Source organism: Pogoniulus pusillus, chromosome 31 (genome assembly GCF_015220805.1).
Source record: "Pogoniulus pusillus isolate bPogPus1 chromosome 31, bPogPus1.pri, whole genome shotgun sequence".
In the NCBI taxonomy this organism is placed as follows: domain Eukaryota; kingdom Metazoa; phylum Chordata; class Aves; order Piciformes; family Lybiidae; genus Pogoniulus; species Pogoniulus pusillus.
The window spans coordinates 13169173-13190148 of NC_087294.1; the positions used below are offsets into that span (position 1 = coordinate 13169173).

Here is a 20976-nt window from a genome sequence, read left to right on the forward strand (position 1 = left end):
GGGAGCTGGCAGTAAGCGCAGAAGCGGGGGTCGGTGGAACAAAAGGCTTGGAAAGGAAGAATGAGACTGGAAAGGGAGCTTGAGGTGCTGGAGAAAATGCAGAAAAGAGCAAGGAGAAAGGGCAATGAGATACAAACCCTAAAGGTATGGTGGAGGGAAGCTATTTTAGAAAGTGCCCCCTTCCCTTTTCTCTCCCTCAGCACTGTATTTTTGCCTTCCTTTTTGACTGCCTTTAGTCGCTGCTGCCCCTGTCTGTGATCTTTCTGGTTTTCCTTTGTGCCTGCCTTTCCCCAGAAGCTTGACAGATGCTCTCAACATGCCTTGTGCTAGCTGTACCACCCTATCATTACCCTGAGTCACCAGCATCCCCCCTGAGCCCTGACAAAGAAAAGGTCACTTTTGCATCCATAGCTTTCAAGGGCTCAACTCTGGGGGCTCAGGCCAGCAAATGTTTGGTGTGGTCCATGCCACTTCCCTGCTGGCAGCCAGGTGCTGGCATTTGCCTTCATGCATTGAAGCCAGGGGTCAGGTCTGTTGCAGTGGCCTGGTAAGGAAGAGCTGGACAAAGTGTGGGCTTTAAATGATGCTTTTCTGAGTACACATTAAAGATGTGTTGTGACAGGGCTCAAAAGAGGGTGACCGTGAGAATGGGCTGCCTGGACTGGAGCTTGAGCGTAATGTCTGCCCTGCAGGGAATGGTTTGAGGCTCAGGGAGCTTGTTTTTCATTTTAGTGAGCTCCACTGAAAAACAGACAGTGAAGAAAAGATAACTGCCAAGGAGGGTATTGCATGGGTGCAGGGGCTGGAGCCTGGCCTGGGGGTATGAGGCAAGAGGCTCCTGTTCCCATCTCATGTTCTCCAAGAGGTTGAGAACTTCTTTTTTCCTGAGTGCTTGTAGAGAAGTAATAACTTTCATTAATTAGAAACTAAGCCAAACTTTCCCACTGCTGTCAAGAAAGGACAGGACTCAGAGATATTGCTGGGGAGCATAAGTTAAAACGAGCTCACAGAGCCAAAGCAGGGCAGTTCAGCAGAGGAGGCAAGGGTGAGAAGGATTCATGCAGCAAACATTGGGTTGACATCATGGAGGCCTTTGCTCCTGATCTAGGGAGAAGAAGCAACGAGATCCAAAAGTGGAGCTTTTAGAGTTGCTGCTGGTAGCTTTCACACTGCCTCATCACCCTGCTCTGACAAAAGCGTGCATGGCTATGGGCACAGCTTTCTGCTCGCTTGGAGTTAAAGGGATTATGTGTGGTGGGGAAGGAGGCAGGGCACACTGAATTCCACAGACACAGAGCTTCAGCCTGTGCTGCTTGATCTCAGAAAAATAAATAAAAATAAAATAGCAAGCAACCAATTCCAGGATGATTCAGTATGCAAATAAACTGCCTTTCATTACTCACAGCACACATAAACGCAGGCTGCTTACTGAGGCAGTAGAATAACACTTCACCGTTCATTATTTTATCAGACAGTGATAATTGTAGTTAATATTTTCTTAGTAGTGTCTCTGAGAGTTTATTTATACTGTTAATAACCTGAGCAGCTGTAACGATGCTAGCTGCCAGAGCTGCAGCCTTTGAGAAGCACTCCAGTGTGGCAATGTTACGACAGCAACAGAAATCCAAGGAGAAGATGAACTTTTCAGAGCAGATGGGGCTAATTCAGTCCCTTTCACACACGTTCACATTCTCTTGTCTCTTTCTCACACCAGCATGTGTGGGTGCACGTGAGCATATGTAGACACAGGCAGGCACAAATAGCTGTCAAAGTCCCAACTTCCACCCTCCCAGGGAGTCACATGTCAAGCTGGAATTGCCATCATTATTCTACGTGGAGAGTGTTTCTGAGGCTCCTAGAGTAGGTGGTGTTTTCTGTTCTTTGCTTTCTGGGTAGATCTTTAAAACCTTGCATATGGAGCAGAAAGGAGGAGTTGAGTTCCTTGGGAACAGCTTGGAGCTAAGCACAGGATTGTGGCTGTGCTGGGATACCGTTGCCCATCCTTCCTCTCCTTCCCTGCTCTCGACCATTTAGCTGCAGGGAGCTCCTGCAAAGCCTGCCCTGCTTTAGGGACTAAAAGCCATTTACCTTTGCTAGCAGCAAACAGGAAATCTCACAGTATCACAGCAAGGCAAATGCCTCTGACTTCTTCAGGTGGGATTTATGGAGCATAGCTAACCTTTTTGGCCATTGCAGGAAGAGTTAACTGCTTCTCACGGAGGAAAGGACCAGCTTGGACAGCAAGTTCTGCATGGGCCAGCAATGTGCCCTTGTGGGCAAGAGAGCCAATGGCATCCTGGGCTGCATCAGCAAAAGTGTGGCCAGCAGGGCTAGGGAGGTTCTTCTCCCCCTCTACTCTGCCCTAGGGAGACCACACCTGCAATACTGTGTCCAGATTTGGGCTCCCTAGTTCAAGAGAGACAGGGACCTGCTGGAGAGAGTCCAGTGGAGAGCCATGAGGATGATTTAGGGACTTGAGCATCTCCTCTGTGTAGAGAGCCTGAGAGCCCTGAGGCTGTTTAGTCTGGAGAAGAGAAGACTCAGAGAGGATCTGATCAATGTGTACAAATACCTGAGGGGTGGGTGTCAAATAGAGGGAGCCAATCTCTTTTCAGTGGTGCACATCAATAAGACGAGGTACAATGGGTACAAACTGGAACAGAGAAGGTTTTGCCTCCACAGGAGGAAAAACATTTTTAGAGTGAAGGTGACGGAACCCTGGCACAGGCTGCCCAGAGAGGTTGTGGAGACTCCTTCTCTGGAGACTTTTGGAACCTGCCTGGATGCATTCCTGTGTGGACTACCCTGGATGATCCTGCTTATGGCAGGGGTGGTTGGACTCGGTGATCTCTGGAGGTCCCTTCCAACCTCTAACATTCTGTGATTCTCTGAGCTTTGCCAGCTCAGCAGAGGCTGGTTCTTTTTGCAGACCTGCCTGCTGGGCTGAGCAGACACCATTGATGAAGTGAGAGCACCAAGTAGTGCAATAAAAGCCACTGTGATCTCAGGTCTGCCCATAGCCAGACAAGAGCAGAACCAAGGTGAAGACAAAAAGAGTCGTGTGTCCAAATACCAGAAATTAAAAGGCAAGGTGGGGGAGGAGAGGGGAAGGAAACCTGGAACAAATGCAGCCTTTGGCACTTTTTGTTTGAGAAGTATGATGCCTGCAGGAAACAAGGGTATTTGTACAGGGCTTCAGCCTACCACTTCAGAATGGCAACTGCCTCCTGGTCACTTCATGAAGCACAGCAGCCTTTGACTTTCAGCTCCTTCCACAGCCCAACAAAAGCACCTCTGGATTTGAAGTGCTACAGTACTCACTGGGCTGCTCTCTCTGCTACCCTGGTGTAAGTATGCCAGGGATTTTGTGTGCTGTGCCATGCCAGTGCATGGTCACAGGCAGTGCCTCAAAGTGCTGGCATCATCAGCCCTGTGGAAACCACTGCGGAGAGCCCCTGAGCTGCTCTGGATGTTATCCTTCCCCTTCTCCTGAGCCTGCTTTTTCTCCAGCTCCTGTGTCTTCTGATTTAGTTCTGTTCCTCAGAGTGCAGCCTTGTGTTTTCCTGAATCATAGCTGACAGAGCCTGTTTCTTCCTATGCTGTGCAAAGGGTAATAGTAGGGCTTGTAGTAAGATGCCTTGCTGTGAAGTATTGCGTGGTTTTATGAAGTAATTACAGCGTATTTAATGCACTGTATATTTAAAACACCCCATTGCAGAGACTACTGGCAGAAATAAACTCTGCCATGCTTTGGGAGAGAAAGAGGAGTCTTGGGGTGATTTACAAGGCTTTATAATTTTCCTATCTTGCTGTCTTTGTTTATGTATTAATTGCAGCTTCCAAAACCACTCCGAATCACTCCTCTAAGCAACCTCTGACTTAGCAAATTTCTACACACATCTTCATTTTCTGCCTGTTTTGGTATTCCCCAATGCAATTGGAAGGTTTCTAGAAGAGAAAGGTGACAAAGCTGGTGAGGGACCAGGAACACAGGCTCTATCAGGAGAGGCTGAGGGAGCTGAGGCTGTTTAGTCTGGAGGAGGCTCAGGGCAGACCTCATTGCTGTTCTACAACTACCTGAAGGGAGGTTGTAGACAGGTGGGGTTGGTCTCTTCTCCCAGGAAACCAGCAACAGAACAAGGGGACACAGTCTCAAGTTGTGTCAGGGGAGGTCTAGGCTGGATGTTAGGAGGAAGTTCTTGACAGAGAAAGTGATTGGCATTGGAATGGGCTGCCCAGGGAGGTGGTGGAGTCACTGTCCCTGGAGGTGTTCAAGAAAAGCCTGGCTGAGGCACTTAGTGCCATGGTCTGGTTGATTGGACAGGGCTGGGTGCTAGATTGGACTGGATGATCTTGGAGGTTTCTTCCAACCTGGTTGATTCTATGATTCTATGTCATAGCTGAGTTGTTTCTTCAGAGAAAAGGTTATTTGAAATGTCATCATGTCTTAATTTTCCTTCAAATGCCTCCACCTGGAGTCTGACCTCGGTTGCCTGAAAGTCCTCGGCTCCAAGCTTGTTCACCTGTGCTTGCCTGCAAGGTACTCCCTTGGCCATACTTTAGAATTGTCTGTATTCTCCAGTTTTGCCCTGGGCAGCCTCTAACATCAACAGCATGTCCCCAGACGTGCAATTAGTTAGGAAGAAACTGTCTCCTGCTGAAGTTCACTAAGGCATTTTGTTCAAACAGTGGCACAGTTTGATGCAGAGCATTGCAGGCATTCTCTTAATGACTTAATAAACTGGTGTTTGACTCCAGTGCAAATCACTGAGTGAGGGTTTAAAATGAGGGCTCTGATAGCTATCATGTGGTAGCTTTGCATGTAGGAGTGTAAGAAGTTTGCCTCTCCAGCCCAAGAGCTGTCTTGCTGGAGCTGTGCCTTGCCAGCAGCACACTAAATGGAAGGTGCTAATATTAATCTGGGGTGCATTAAGAGGAGTGTGTCCAGCAGATCAAGGGAGGTTCTCCTTCCCCTCTACTCTGCCCTGGTGAGACCTCACCTGGAATATTGTGCTCAGTATTTGGACCCCCAGATCAGGAGGAACAGGGATCTATCGGAGAGAGTTCAAGGGAGAGCTACAAAGATGCTGAAGGGGCTGGAGCACTGTCCTGTGAGGAGAGGCTGAGGGACCTGGGGCTGTATGGTCCTGTGAAGGGAGATCTAGGGGGAGGTCTAGGCTGGATGTTAGGAGGAAGTTGTTGGCAGAGAGAGTGATTGGCATTGGAATGGGCTGCCCAGGGAGGTGGTGGAGTTGCTGTCCCTGGAGGTGTTCAAGAAAAGCCTGGATGAGGCACTTAGTGCCTTGGTCTGGTTGTTTGGACAAGGCTGGGTGCTAGATTGAACTGGGTGATCTTGGAGGTCTCTTCCAACCTGGTTGATTCTGTGATCCTATGAAAAGCCAGTGACAAGATAGGAGCAATTAAATAGTAACGATAACCAGAGCATTAGAACATGTGGAAAGCAAAAGCAGAGAGATATTAGTCTCTGCTTCCCATCAGCAAAGACGATGTCTGGAAGCAGGGCTCTCTGCACTTGGTGGTCCCTCTGGAGGACATATATCATGGATGAATCTCCAGACTCCCTTCTTTGACTTTGTTCTTGCTTCTGAGCTGATGCCACGTGGCACGGAATATGCCTTTGGCCAGTGTGGGTCAGCTGGCTCTGCTGTGTCCTCTCGGTGTACTCTTGGGGCAGGGAAATGTTGGAGGAGCACAGCCTGGGCGATCGGCTCAGCAGCAGCCACAACACTGCTGTGTTATCAGCACTCAGCTACAGCGCTGCAAAGCACAGCGCTAGAAAGATGCTTTGGGGGGAGGATGAGCTCCAGCTCAGCCCAAACCCACCACGAGGCACCATGTCAGACGCTGACAGCCTGGCACGCAGGGGCCGTGCCTGCTGTGCTGCACTGGTGGGTCAGGCGCTGCCGTAACCAATAAGGTGGGCATCGACCCTCTGCCTGCCTGCGCCATCGCTGCGCGCGGCAATCCATGCCAGGCTGCTTACCGCCGCTGCTGACGCGCTTCTCGCAGGGCACTGCAGTGCTCTGCAGTTACTGCTGCCCGCCCTTGAGGCCAGCCTCAGCCTGAGTGACCTCTCCTTTCCTCCCGGTCTCACACCTGGGAGCATCGTGGTGCTCCTGAGGGCACTGAGAGGTATTGGTCTCCTTCCGGTTCAGGTGTACAGGTCTGGAGCCCCCAGCACAGGAATGACATTGACCTGTTGGAGCGAGTCCAGAGGAGGGCCACAAAGATGCTCAGGGGGCTGCAGCAGCTCTGCTACAAGGACAGGCTGAGAGACTTTGGGCTCTGCAGCCTGGAGAAGAAAAGGCTTCCAGGAGACCTTGGAGTGGCCTTCCAGTATCTGAAGGAGGCTGCAGGAGGGCTGGGGAGAGACTATTGACAAGGTCTTGTCATGACAGGATGAGGAGGAATGGGTTTAAAGTGGCAGAGGGGAGATTGAAAGTGGCTGTTAGGAAGAAGTTGTTTGCAGTGAGGGTGGTGAGACACTGGCACAGGTTGCCCAGGGAGGTTGTGGCTGCTCCCTCCCTGGAGGTGTTCAAGGCCAGGTTGGATGAGGCCTTGAGTGACCTGTTCTAGTGGGAGGTGTCCCTGCCTATGGCATGGGGTTGGAACTGGATGATCCTTTTGGTCCCTTCCAACCCTGACTGATTCTATGGCTCTGTGATTCTACAATACAAATACCTGCATCTGCTGCTTCTTGCCCAAGCTGAATTTTAAAGAGCTCTGCTCATTTTGGGAGCTCCACAGCTTTATGAGCAAACAGGGAAATATATCTGTAAGCTGCTAGTGAGAGAACATTTAAATACTGTTGAATTAAAGAGGGGGGAAATGCAGTAGAATACTTAAGTACTCTGCTGTTTATCATCTCTTCTGTCTTTTTCCTGCCTCCTGCATGTTCTCACTCAACATGAAAGGATCAGGGTTTCAAAACAAACACATCCTGGCTGTCTGCAGGCTTACTTTGTGCATATATAGGGACATGCACTGCTGATGTCTAGCACCACCGATTTTGCACATGTGACTGGCCAGTTTGAATCCTGCCCATGCAAGTGACCAGTTTAAGCTTAGTAGTGTCTTTAAAACTGCCAGAGTTTTCCAAAATGGAATAAACTGAAGCTGGGAAAAGCAGGATCTGCCAGGCTGCCCTAGCCAAAGTAAATAACCAAGAAGTCTCTTAACTCCTAATGGAATAACAGCTTTGGTGACTGGTTCTGGTCATCAGATTACACTCTGAAAATAACTTCTGCTCTATACTTGCAGTTGACTGTAAAAGAAAAAGAACAAAGTGTGAGCTAATTTTAGAAAATAAGATTAGAGTTAATATTTAATCCCAGAGACCTTCTTCTTCAGAAGGCTGCAGAAGAAAATAGCAGTAGTTAACTGTCACTAATCTTCTCTCCTATTTCTAGCATGTGTTTGATTATGTAAGTTGTAGTGTTAGGAACACGCTGGCCAAGTGAGAATCACAGAATCACACAAGTTAGTTGTTTGTTGGCTACATCTTTGTGCTTACTAGACAAACTTCAGGGCTGAGATGGACATGAGGTGTCTCCACATATGCCTTTTTGATTGCAGTAGCAACACTGAAAGGTTAACAGAATCACAGAAACGTCCAGGTTGGAACAGACCTTCAGGATCACCAAGTCATAGAATCATGGCAGGGGCTGGAAGGGACCTCAAAAGATAACCCTGCTCTGCCTTGAACCATATCCCTAAGCACCACATCCAAATGACCTTTAAACACATCCAGGGTGGGTGACTCCACCACCTCCCTGGGCAGCTCACTCCAGTCCCTGACCACTCTCTCCATGAAAAACTTTTACCTAATGTCCAGTCTAAACCTCCCCAGCCTCAGCTTGAGGCCATCCCCCCTTGTTCTGTCTCCAGTTACCTGTGAGAAGAGACCAGCAGCAGCCTCTCCACAACCTCCTTTCAGGTAGTTGTAGCCATCCATGAGGTCTCCCCTCAGCCTCCTTCTTTTCACACTAACCAGCCCCAGCTCCCTCAGTCGCTCCTCCAGGCCCTTCACCAGCTTTGTTGCCCTCCTCTGGACCCGCTCCAGCCACCTCCGCATCTCTCTTGTATTGCACACAATACTCGAGGTGTGGCCTCACCAAAGCCAAGTCCAGGGGGACAATCACCTCCCTACTGCTGGCCACAGTAGGCTTGCTCCATATGCAACTAACAGCTTGGCTTTGGGTTCTGCAAGAAATGATCCTATTTCTTCCCTGATTCTCTCCAGTGGCTCTTGAACTTGGGATTTGATATTCAGCATGCGAGCCTTGATTCAATTTTCCTTTCCTTCCTTCCCCACAGAATGGCTTAATAATTAAATGGATGTTTGGAGATTAGAGATGAGGGGTTGCTAACTGTGTTTATGTACTTGGTGAGGAATTTAACCTGAAAATCAAAGCGCTGAAAGTATAATCCATAATCCTACAAGTAGCCTGCGTGCTCCACAGAAAACCCATCAGCAGTCCCATTGATTTTGGCACTCAAATGCATGAAGATAATCATCTCTGCCTGTGCTGCTCCATCACTACCCCGGCGTTCTCAGTGGGGCTGAAGGGCTGACCCATCTAATTTACTCCCAGTTCAGCAGGGTTTAGCAAGTAATGTTCTGCAGATCTTGCTGTATCCCTGGAGGGGAGGAGGAGGCTGAGCCCTCCCACGCCACCGCCAATGAGCTTGTTCTTTGGAGTGTGCCCCAGGTATGCTTTATTTGAAGAGGAGCAATTGCCTTTAATGTTTGCTGCTGAACTCCAGTGCCCTTTTCTAGAAGATTGTGGGCACTATGCCTTCACTGAAATGGAAATTAGGCCTGGAAAAGCCTACTAAATTGTCCAAGCCCACCTCACCAGACACAAGGCTGTGCTTTCTAAATTTTGCTATGGAATCACAGAATAACATCTGGGCTGGAAGGCACCTCCAGAACTCATCCAGTCCAACCTCCCCTGCAGTCAGCAGGGACATCCTCAACTAAATCGAGTTGCCCACAGCCCTGTCTGGCCTCACCTTGAATATCTCCACCAGTGGGGCCCAAACCACCTCCCTGGGCAACCTGTTCCAGTGTTCCATCGTTCTCATGGTGAAGAACCTGTTCCTGACATTCATTCTAAATCTGCTCTGCTCTAGTTTGAAGCCATTGCCCTCATCCTGTCCCTGCAGCCCTTTGCAAACAGTCTCTCTGCAACCTTCTTGTAACCCCCTTCAGGTACTGTCAGGCTGCTATTAGGTCTCCCCGGAGCCTCCTCTTCTCCAGGCTGCCCACCCCCAGCTCCCTCAGCCTGTCTTTGTAGCAGAGCTGCTCCAACCCCCTGAGCATCTTTGTGTCCCTCCTCTGGATCTACTCCATCAGCTCCATATCCTTCCTATGTTGAGGGCTGCAGAGCTGGATGCAGTACTGCAGGTGAGGTCTCACCAGAGCTGGATCTGCTGTGCAGTACTCAGATGTAAAGTATCCATCATCTTCACTGGAAAGCCTTCCAGGATGGCACAGGGTTTGCCATTAGGGTAGGAGTCAGGAGAGGACCCTATGTTTTTCACATCTTCAGGTTTCCATGCTGCCATCAGCAGCAGCTCCCCATAGCAAACCAGGCAGTTCTCTGCTCTTGATGTTAGTGTGCATCACATTACTGTAAACACACTCTTGCTCCATTTTAGATACTGCCTTGCCAAGTTTTGCATTCCTATGTGTTTACAGTGATCTTTCCTTGCCCTTAATCACTTTCCCCTTCTTTTAATTGAGCTCAGACTCGCTGGCATTTTGCAGAGGTTGGCCTTCCCCACTCCAGATGCAGCTTTTCATGCAGATGCCATTTGGAGCAGGGTTACCAGACATACACGTTTCCTTTGGAAATAACCTTTCCCCCTCCTTGCAAGAAAGCCTGTCTGTGCAGAATTGGAGGGCTCTGTCTGTTTGTCTGGGATTTCGAGCCATCTGGAAGTCTGGGCAGCCAGCTAATGAGCTGATGAACTCTGCAGTGCACAGCGAGTCGAGCCCATCCACAGGCACGTCAGCCCCTGTGCTCCAAACGACGGGAAAGCCTCTGCAGCATGCTTGAGACCAGTCCTGGAGGAGACCAGAGAGAGTTCACCCACAGTGCTCTGTCTCCCGTGGTGCCTGTGGGGGTGTGTGCAGCTACAATCAAAATAGCATCTCTACTCTAGGGTTCCCTAGAGAAATGCTGTGTTCCCAATGTGGCAGTGAGCTAACCCTCCTCCTAAGTTTAGCATAGTGCACGCTGCTGTGCTCTGGAGTGGTGTCTGTGATGCTAGCATTGCTCACTGCTGACTCTCAGCTTCTTGTTCTCCCATCTGACAGTGATCAATATTGTTTTCCTTCAATTAGCCAGCTCGTTCTTAATGATGTAATGCAAACCAAAGAAGGGAAGGCAGAGAGTGTAACAACAGTACAACTATTGCTCCAAAAGCAGGAAGCTTTACCCGGAATGCATCAAGGAAATACAATGAGAGCTGATGGAGAAAAATAAGAGAGGGAAGATTTCCTCACAAGGAGGTTTTGAGTAGAGTCTGGCAATGATCTCCCAAAGGAAGCAGTGGAAGTCTGGTCACTTAAATCAATTAAAGCTAAGCAGAGCATCACACTCCACAGGACTCTGAAAGGAGAAAAGCAGTGTTGGACTGAACTCAAATAGATTTCACAAGCTTATTTTCTGCAGGGCTGCTCTCTGTGTTTTGCTGGTAAATTCAATATGGCTAATGCTGATTGACAATTCTCTTGATGGTGATTATATCACTGCATTATTTCCAGCTTGGTCCTCAGTACTATAAACTTATGAGAACATGAACATGCAGAACACGTCCCCTGGCTTGGTTAGCTCTGTCTGAAAGCCAAGCAACAGATAAAGGGCTGGAGAACTTTCTTTCACCTTAGCAGTGGTTAGGTTTGGTCTCGCTACAGTGCTGAGCTTGCCAAGTGGGGGTGTACCTATGGCAGCACAGCAGAGGCAGAAGCTGCACATAAACCTCCAGTGCTTGATCTCTTGGATTGCTGTAGAGCAGGATGTGCCAGATGGCTTAGGTAGAGCTGTGGTACCCATGTGCTCTGTGCAGTAGGTGTGCAGAAGGGCTTTAATCTCTACAAGACCAGCTGGGAAGAGCAGCAAGACAAAATAAAGTGATTCACCCTTAGGTTTGGCAGCACATTTAGCATGTTTCCAGTACACAAGAGAAGTCCTTTTCTGGCTTGCCTTGTGAAAGAGAAGGGAAAAGAAACCTCCCAGAAGCTGAGATCTTTGATTTGCTTTTCTTGTCTGTGTGGGCATTTCTGTTTTGAATGTGTGCTTTACCTTTTCCCTGCCTGGTTTTCTTGTAGCCAGTCAATTCCATTTAAACAGCAGAAATGGACACAGGTTGGACAGATGATCAGAGGGCTAGGAACAGGGAACTGGTGTATGAGCTTGGCCAAAGCAGCCAGCAGAGGTTCCTACAAACTGACCTACCTACTTACACATCCATTTACATGGAAAATAAGGTTTAACAGCAAAGAAATCTTGGACATATGGCATCTTGTTTACAGCAGGGGAAAAAATAAACTGAGATTGTTGCTGGTGTGTCTTTTACCCATCCAGCAAAGGTCTCTCTCACGTGTAAATGGAGACTGTTACAGCAGAGAAATGATCTGTTTCCTTCTGCAAACACAGATCAATTCAGTTTTGCTGTTTTCACTGAATCAGGCCATTCTAAAAGCCCACTCTGACCTCTTCCTACAGCAGTGCATGTGTGGAGGTAACAGAGGCAGCCTCCAAGCCTTTTTGTTCCCAACACGCAGTGCTCATAACCACAGTGCCTCAGTTAGAGTCATAGAATCATAGAGTGGTTTAGGTTGGAAGGGACCAAAAGGATCATCCAGTTCCAACCCCCTGCCATAGGCAGGGACACTTCCTACTAGAACAGGTTGCTCAAGGCCTCATCCAACCTGGCCTTGGAACACCTCCAGGGAGGGAGCAGCCACAACCTCCCTGGGCAACCTGTGCCAGTGTCTCACCACCCTCACTGCAAACAACTTCTTCCTAACAGCCACTTTCAGTCTCCCCTCTGCCACTTCAAACCCATTCCTCCTCATCCTGTCATGACAAGACCTTGTCAATAGTCTCTCCCCAGCCCTCCTGCAGCCTCCTTCAGATACTGGAAGGCCACTCCAAGGTCTCCTGGAAGCCTTCTCTTCTCCAGGCTGCAGAGCCCAAAGTCTCTCAGCCTGTCCTCGTAGCAGAGCTGCTGCAGCCCCCTGAGCATCTTGGTGCCCCCAACGGTTTGATGTCATTCCTGTGCTGGGGGCTCCAGAACTGTACACTTCCAGCCCTCTTGCCAGAATGCATCATAGAATCATAAAATCATAGAATCAACCAGGTTGGAAGAGAACTCCAAGATCCTCCAGTCCAACCTAGCACCCAGCCCTATCCAGTCAACTAGACCATGGCACTGAATGCCCTTATCCACTCTTTTCTTGAACACCATCAGATGCAAGCAGTCCCAAAGTTATCAGGGGACCTGCATCAGGAGCTAAACCAATATTTGCTCAGCCTCAGGCAGGAGCAGTTGCAGTAGCTGTCACACTTGGCAGCAAGCTTTGCATCCATTTGCTGACAAAGTCATTGTTTGTGCAGTTTCAAGCACTGGCACTTGAGTGATTCCTCCCTGAGGGCGTTGACAAGTGCCCAGTGCTTGAAAATTTTCCTCCTCTGGATCTGAAAATTGTGAGTGAGGAAAGTTGTGCCAGCAGGTAAGGCCTCCTAAGGAAGTCAAAGGGCATGTTTGACCAGCATTTACATAGCCATTTACTAGAGCCGTCATCAGTTGATCCTTGTGGGGAGCCCACAGCACGGTCTCAGCTCTGCTTCCCATACATTCAGCACACAACAGCTGGAACAGCTCTCTTGCTGCTGTTTGTTATCACAGTGGTTTCTTCGGAGCAAAAACCTGAGTCAGTGTGGGAGACAGGCTTACCGTGGCGCGTTATGAGTCAGCCCTGGGGCAGAGAGCAGGCAGGTGAAACTCTGGTCCAGCACAGCAAGTTCTTTTAATTCGCTTTCCAGTCGTTCCACCTAGTGGCCAAGGGACACAAGTGCCAGGAGAGATGAGTCTGAGCTTCAGCATCCCTGTGGAAGAGGACATGGGGGTGCTGATGGACCAGAAGCTGGACATGAGCAGGCAGTGTGAGCTTGCAGCCCAGAAGGCAAATTCCAGCCTGGGCTGCAGCCAAAGCAGCGCTGCCAGCAGAGCCAGAGAGGGGATCCTGACACTTTGCTCTGCTCTGCTGAGACCTCACCTGCAGTGCTGCATCCAGCTCTGGAGCCCTCAGCACAGGAAGGACATGGAGCTGATGGAGCAGGTCCAGAAGAGGGCCACAAAAATGCTCAGGGAGTTGGAGCAGCTCTGCCACAAGGACAGGCTGAGGGAGCTGGGGGTGTGCAGCCTGGAGAAGGGCAGGCTGTGGGGTGACCTAACAGCAGCCTGCCAGTGCCTGAATGAGGCTACAGGAAGGCTGCAGAGAGACTGTTTGCAGAGGGCTGCAGGGACAGGATGAGGGCAATGGCTTCAAACTAGAGCAAAGCAATTTGAGACTGGATGTTAGTGAAACACTGGGAAAGGTTGCCCAGGGAAGTGGTTGTGACCCCCATCCCTGAAGATATTCAACGTGAGGCTGGACAGGTTAATCTGATATAGTTGAGGATGCCCCTGCTAAGTATGGGGATGGTGGGGGAGTAGGTTGGACTAGATGACCTTTGGAGGACCCTTCCAACCCACAGCATTCTGTGATTCTACGATTGAGAATCCCTCAGCAGCAGCAAAAGGGACCCAAAATCCCTAGACAACATTTATGGCTGCTCTTAGAGACCCACACTGCCTGCAGAGCCTGCAAGATGTGTAGCAATATGTAAGCCCTCACACTGAAGATCTTTATCAAAGAGAAACATTGGCCTGTGAGTAGCTCATTACGTTCCTGAGCAATTTTGTTAATCATGCTGCATAGATAGAGTGCAGATAGGCCTTTAGTGAGCTGGTAATCTAACAAATAGGCAGAAAGTGTAACACTGATAAAGCAGAGATCAGTTTAATAGCCAGCTGTAAATCTAGGCAGTCCTGTACCAGAGGCATACTGTAAATCAGGAACGTGCAAACATGCAAAGTACCTGCATGAAAATCCACTCTTTCTTAAAATAGCAGATATGGTCCCAAGCCTCTGCATGGGAAAGCTGTTGGGAGCAATTCTAGAGGTGTTTGGAGATACTTGTGTGTCCATCAAAGCCTGCAGCACTTGTAATCCAGCGTCACAAGTTCAGGTCTATGAGTAGCAAAGCCTTGGGTCTGGAAGTCAGGATTTTCTTTAAAACTTGGAGAGCCCTACCCCTGCTCCTGAGGCAGTGGAGGGAATTGAGGATGATAGCTTCATGAGGAGAGGCTGAGGGAGCTGGGGGTGTGCAGTCTGCAGAAGAGGAGGCTCAGGGCAGAGCTCATTGCTGTCTACAACTACCTGAAGGGAGGCTGTAGCCAGGTGGGGATTGGGCTCTTCTGCCAGGCAACCAGCAGCAGAACAAGGGGACACAGTCTCAAGTTGTGCCAGGGGAGGTCTAGGCTGGATGTTAGGAGGAAGTTGTTGGCAGAGAGAGTGATTGGCATTGGAATGGGCTGCCCAGGGAGGTGGTGGAGTCGCAGTCCCTGGGGGTGTTCAAGAAAAGACTTCCATCTGGCTGAGTCTAGTCTGGGTGATTTCATAAGAGTGGGAGGGTGGGTGGGTAACTCCAAATCATCACAATGAGACATCAAGCCATGAGTTTGTGATAGTCCTATCCCTGATTAGCATACATCTGAGTGAATAATTCAGTTCATCCCAATGAATCATAGAATAGAATCAAGCAGGTTGGAAGAGACCTCCAAGCTCAGCCAGTCCAACCTAGCACCCAGCCCTGTCCAACCAACCAGACCATGGCACTAAGTGCCCCAGCCAGGCTTTTCTTGAACGCCTCCAGGGATGGTGACTCCACCACCTCCCTGGGCAGCCCATTCCAATGCCAATCACACCATGCCAAGATGGTATGATGAGAAAAAAAAGGACAAGTAATAGTGCATATCTCAACTCTGGAACAGCTGTTCAGCAGGGCAGAAGAATCAAATCTGAATTAGTGCTTTCATATTAGTGTGCTGCATCGCAGTTCAAATAAGAATTTGCACTCTCCACTCCAGTCTGATTTTTTCAGCCTTTTATTAGACCATGGGCTTAATTCATAGATCTTTGAGATCCTTGGGACAAATAGTGCTCAACTCAACCTGCACAGTGATGTACAGGAAAAAGATAAAAGGAGCAGTGCTGGTTACTGGCTGCAGCATCGTTGCTGGTGTGATAGAGGAGTGACAGGTACTGAGCAGTATTTATTTCTCTAAAGCAGATTGCAGAGAACCACAGAAATGTTCAGTTTGGAAAAGCTCCTCAGGATCACCAAGTCCAACCCATAACACTACTCTACAAGGTTCACCCTAAACCATATCCTCAGCCACCACTTTCAAATGACTTTTAAACACATCCAGAGTTGGTGACTCCAACACCTTCCTGGGCAGCTCATTCCAATGTCTAACCACACCACACTTGCTGTGAAACAGTTTTTCCTAATGTCCAGTCTAAACCTACCCAGTGGCAACTTGAGGCCATTTCCTCTTCTTCTATCACTAACTCCCTGTGAGAAGAGACCAGCACCAACCTCTCCTCGATCTCTGTTCAGGTAGCTGCAGACAGCCATGAGCTCTGCCCTCAGCCTCCTCTGTTTCACACTAACCATTCCCAGCTCCTTCAGTCTCTCCTCATCCGATTTACTCCCCAGGCCCTTCCCCAGCTTCCTTGCCCTCCTCTGCACTGGCTCCAGCACCTCCACAGCTCTCTTGTATTGAGGTGCCCAAAACTGAACACAATACTTGAGGTGTGGCCTTGTCAGAGCCAAGTCCAGAGCCAAGGAGATAATCCCCTCCCTGCTCCTGCTGACACAGCATTTCTAACCCCAGCCAGGATGCCATTGGCTTTCTTGGCCTCCTGGGCACACTGCTGGCTCCTCTTCAGCTGCTTATCCATTACAACCCCCAGGTCCCTTTCTGCCGTGCAGCTTTCCTGCCACACTGCCCCAGGCCTGTAGTGTTGCTTGGGATTGTTTTGGCCCAAGTGCAGGACCTGGCGTTTGGCCTTGTTATCTAACTGCTCAGTGAAGGACTCTGGATGGTAATGAGAGCTGATGGTAACACTGGCAAATTCTCTCTCTTTTTCTGCAGGTCACTGTCAGGGGATTTGGTCCATTGTTGCAGTTTGCCTACACTGCTAAGCTGTTGCTCAGCAGAGAAAACATCCAGGAAGTCATCCACTGCGCTGAGTTCCTGCGCATGCACAACCTGGAGGACTCCTGCTTCAGCTTCCTCCAGACACAGCTGCTGAACAATGAAGATGGCCTCTTCCTGTGCAAGAAAGATACCACCTGTCAGCGCATGCATGATGAGGAGAACTCAGACGGAGACGAGGAGGAGACGATGGAATCGGAGACGTCAAAAATATCTTGCCCAAGAGAGAGGATGCACCAAGAGCCTTTCAACTTTGAGAGCACTGTTGCTGGAGCAGACAAAGGCGAAGGGATGCTGCCTGACTCTGACATGCTGAGGGACAGCAAGGACAGTTTGGACAAGGATGCAGTAACACGGTACCCCAGATACAAGAAATACCAGCTTGCTTGTACCAAGAATGTCTACAACACATCACACATCAGTACCTCAGGTTTTGCAAGCACATTCAGTGAAGAGAGCTCTGGAAACGGCCTCAAATCAGGACTTGCTATGGGGCAGATTAAAAGCGAGCCTCAGAATGAAGAGAACGATGAAGAAAGCATCACACTCTGCCTGTCTGGAGATGAACCTGACATCAGGGATAAAGAAGGGGATGTTGAAATGGACAGAAAGCAGCCGAGCCCCACTTGTGTTGACAGGCCAAAAAGTGGGTCCTCTCCTTCTTGCCTGCGATCTTTCTTCAACAGAACAAAAAGCATAGATTTGGTTGGCTTCCCCAGCACTTCCCAGCAGCACTTTGGCAGGAGTCCAGCATGCCCTTTTGAAAAAGGGACAACTCAGGGTGACCACAAAACTGATTACGTCCCTTTCACGGGCAACTATGGACAGTCCCATGCCATGCAGAAGGATGCTTCCAACTTCACAGTGGGATCGCCGCTCAGGGGGCCCGGCTTTGAAACTCTCTGCAAGCAAGAAGGGGAACTGGACAGGAGGAGTGTTATATTCTCTTCAAACGCTTGTGACCAAGTCAATACTTCGGTGCATTCATATTCTGGTGTGAGCAGCTTGGACAAAGACCTCACTGAGACTGTGCCAAAGGGCCTGTGGGCTGGCAGCAGCCAGTCTCTCCCCAGCTCTCAGACCTATTCGCACGGCGGGCTGACAGCTGATCACTTGCCGGGAAGGATGCGGCCGAACACCAGCTGTCCGGTGCCAATTAAAGTCTGCCCTCGTTCTCCTCCCTTGGAAACCAGAACCAGGACCTCCAGCTCGTGCTCTTCCTACTCCTACGCAGAGGACGGCAGCGGTGGCTCTCCCTGCAGCCTGCGTCTCTGCGAGCTCTCCTCTTCCCCTTGCTCCCAAGGCCCCCGGTTCCTGGCGCCTGAGCACCAAGAGCCTGGCGTGGTGGGGGATGGATTGTACAACCCAGTGCGAGCCCAGATTAAATGTGAGCCATCCTATGGAACAAACTCCAGCGATGAGTCTGGGTCATTCTCAGAAGCAGACAGTGAATCATGTCCTGTGCAAGACAGAGGGCATGAGGTAGGGATTTAACATAAGTACATATGTTGCAGTCGTTGTGACCCAGTTAATTGCTGCTCGATTGTCTCCAACCACCTGCCGTTTCCCCACCACTTTCTTCATCTGTAGAGGCAAAGAGTAACTTCTGTCTGCTCCCAGCTGAGTGTGTGTGGTTGGCTTCATGTGAATAGATCTGCTGGACCTCCAAGGTGTTGTAGTTTGGGTAGGCTGCTGACTAATGAGAGTGCATTGATGTGTTTAGGGATCTGCTAGAAGTTTCCAGTTTTCCTCTCTCTCTTGCCCACCTGCATGGCACAAAGCACCATTCCTCGTCCTTACTTTGTGGAGGTGGATCCAGATCTGCTTCTCATTGCTGCTGGTGCATTTGAACAGCCTCATGCTGCACCTTCTCTGGCACAGAGCTTCAGACAGGCCCCTTGAAGAGTCCCTGCTCCTTATTGCTAACATCCTGACTAGAGGAGACAGACAGAGTGGGAGGAGAAAGAGGTGTGAGATGACTTAAACAGTTGCACAGCTGGTCACCCTTGGTTGTGGGAATGCTTTTAAAGCCATCTTCCTTCTGTGTGTCTTGCACATGCAAGTAATGGGTTTAGGCTCCATTAAGTGATAACTGAGATGATGTCTCCTGCCCATGACCCCACTTTGTTTCATGATGAGCTCTAGCAGCCACTGCATAAATGGTTTCAAAGAGAAGTTACCCTTCAGTTCCCAGGACTATTAGAATGGTAGGTGCCTGATCTGGGCTTGAAGGGCAAGCTGTGATTTTTCACACAGCTCTCTCCTGAGAGGAATTAAATCTAAAACTGAAGGTGGGCCAGACAGAGGTGCTGTAGTTATGACTGGTTAACCATGATTGAATAAACTGTCTGTATGAGGCATTAGTTCCAAAGAAGACTTAGGTCATAGAGATGTGTTGTGGAGCCCAGAAACTGCAAAAAGAGTGGATGCAGTAGGCTGAGTATGAGCCAGCAGTGTGCCCAGGTGGCCAAGAGAGCTGATGGCATCCTGGCCTGGATCAGGAACAGTGTGGCCAGTAGGACAAGGGAGGTTATTCTGCCCCTGTACTCAGCACTGGTCAGGCCACACCTTGAGTGCTGTGTCCAGTTCTGGGCCCCTCAATTCAAGAGAGATGTTGAGGTGCTGGAAGGTGTCCAGAGAAGGATGATGAAGCTGGTGAGGGGCCTGGAGCACAGCCCTGTGGGGAGAGGCTGAGGGAGCTGGGGGAGTGCAGCCTGGAGAAGAGGAGGCTCAGGGCAGACCTCATTGCTGTCTACAGCTACCTGAAGGGAGGCTGTAGCCAGGTGGGGTTGGTCTCTTCTGCCAGGCACCCAGCAACAGAACAAGCGGACACAGTCTCAAGTTGTGCCAGGGGAGGTCTAGGCTGGTTGTTAGGAGGAAGTTGTTGTCAGAGAGAGTGATTGGCATTGGAATGGGCTGCCCAGGGAGGTGGTGGAGTCACCATCCCTGAAGGTGTTCAAGCAAAGCCTGGCTGGGGCACTTAGTGCCATGGTCTGGTTGATTGGCTAGGGCTGGGGGATAGGTTGGGCTGGGTGAGCTTGGAGGTCTCTTCCAACCTGGTTAATTCTGTGATTCTTTGTTTCCATAGAGGTTCATTAGGAAACTGCATGACCTGGAGAGCATCTGGGTGAAACTGGGCATCAGGCTCCACTTGTACTGCTGATAGGCTCCACTGAAAGCTTGTGTTTCACCACGGGGAGCAGCAAGTGCAAGTTTGTTAGGTTCATGTGCTGTGAGTGCTTAGTTTGGATCCAGGCAGATGTGGCTGTGGGCTATGGATGAAAAGAATGAACTTTGTTTTATCTCTCAGTCTTTGTTCCAGCCACATCCCAGGCTTTGGACAATACCTTTCAGACAGATGTGGGTGGTGCTTTTAGTAGGTTGCTTATGTCTAAGAAAGGGCTGAAGAGCCTGGAGAGCCTCTGGTATCCTAATTCCTGTAATGTTGGACCAGTGGCTTTGAGAGAACAGTTGTTGTTTTTCTTCATATCCTGAGCAAGGTCCAGCATGTGGATTGGGATGATCCCAAGCACTGATACAGAGTGGGCAGGGACTGGCTTGAGAGCAGCCCTGAAGAAAAGGACCTGGGGGTGCTGGTGGATGAGAAGCTCAACATGAGCCAGCAGTGTGCACTTGCAGCTCAGAGAGCAACCAGAGCCTGGGCTGCAGCAGCAGGAGCGTGGCCAGCAGGGTGAGGGAGGTGATTGTGCCCCTCTGCTCCACTCTGGTGAGACCTCACCTGGAGTACTGTGTCCAGTTCAGGAGCTGCCTTTACAGGAAGGATCTGGACACGTTGGGGTGTGTCCAGAGAAGGGCCATGGGGATGATCAGAGGGAGCTCATAGGAGCTCCTTTCCTATGAGGACAGGCTGAGAGAGTTGGGGCTGTTCAGTCTGGAGAAGAGAAGGCTCCCAGGAGACCTTCTTGTGGCCTTCCAGTATCTGACGGGGACCTACAGGAAAGGTGGGGAGGGACTCTTTAGGGTGTCAGGTAGTGACAGGACTGGGGGGAATGGAGCAAAACTAGAAGTGGGTAGATTCAGATTAGATGTTAGAAAGAAGTTCTTCAGCGTGAGGGTGGTGAGACCCTGGTGCATGTTGCCCAGAGAGGTGATGGAAGCCTCATCCCTGGATGGTTTTAAGGCCAAGCTGGACATGGCTGTGAGCAATCTGATCTAGTGTGAGGTGTCCCTGCCCATGGCAGGGTGGTTGGAGATAGATGATCCTTGAGGTCCCTTCCAGCCCTGCAGTTCTGTGATTCTGTGATTCTTTGAAATGCAGAAGGGTGAGAATCTCCTTTGGAGGCTGCCTGGGATACTGTGCACAGGACCTCGTTCAGGAAGCCCTGCAGCAGAACCACTCTGCTTGGCCACACCAAGGTCACTCGGTGAAGTCTTTCCTTTATGCGGGGTGGGAGGCAGCAGGGAGTGGGATCGAGGGGGGGCTCTGATCTGTGCCCGCGTCTGTGCTTGCTCAGCAAGGGCTAATGCACAGCATGAGGCAGAGGAGAGGGCAGGAGGTTAGCCTTTTGGGCTGTGGTGATTAATTAGCTGTCATAATTGGCTAATTGTGTGGAGATGCTCGAGCAGAAATGAGCCTGGAAGAGTCAGACGAGA

At 49.9% G+C, this 20976-nt stretch overlaps 1 protein-coding gene across 4 annotated transcripts in view; it reads left to right on the plus strand.

The window, feature by feature from the left end:
- Nucleotides 1-20976, plus strand: part of BACH2 (BTB domain and CNC homolog 2) — a 224216-nt gene that overhangs the window by 187154 nt on the left and 16086 nt on the right. For all 4 annotated transcript variants that reach the window (XM_064169249.1, XM_064169250.1, XM_064169251.1 and 1 more), the window contains one exon: nucleotides 16300-17844. In XM_064169249.1, the coding sequence (XP_064025319.1) occupies nucleotides 16300-17844 (1545 nt within the window). The remainder of the gene's footprint in view (nucleotides 1-16299; nucleotides 17845-20976) is intronic.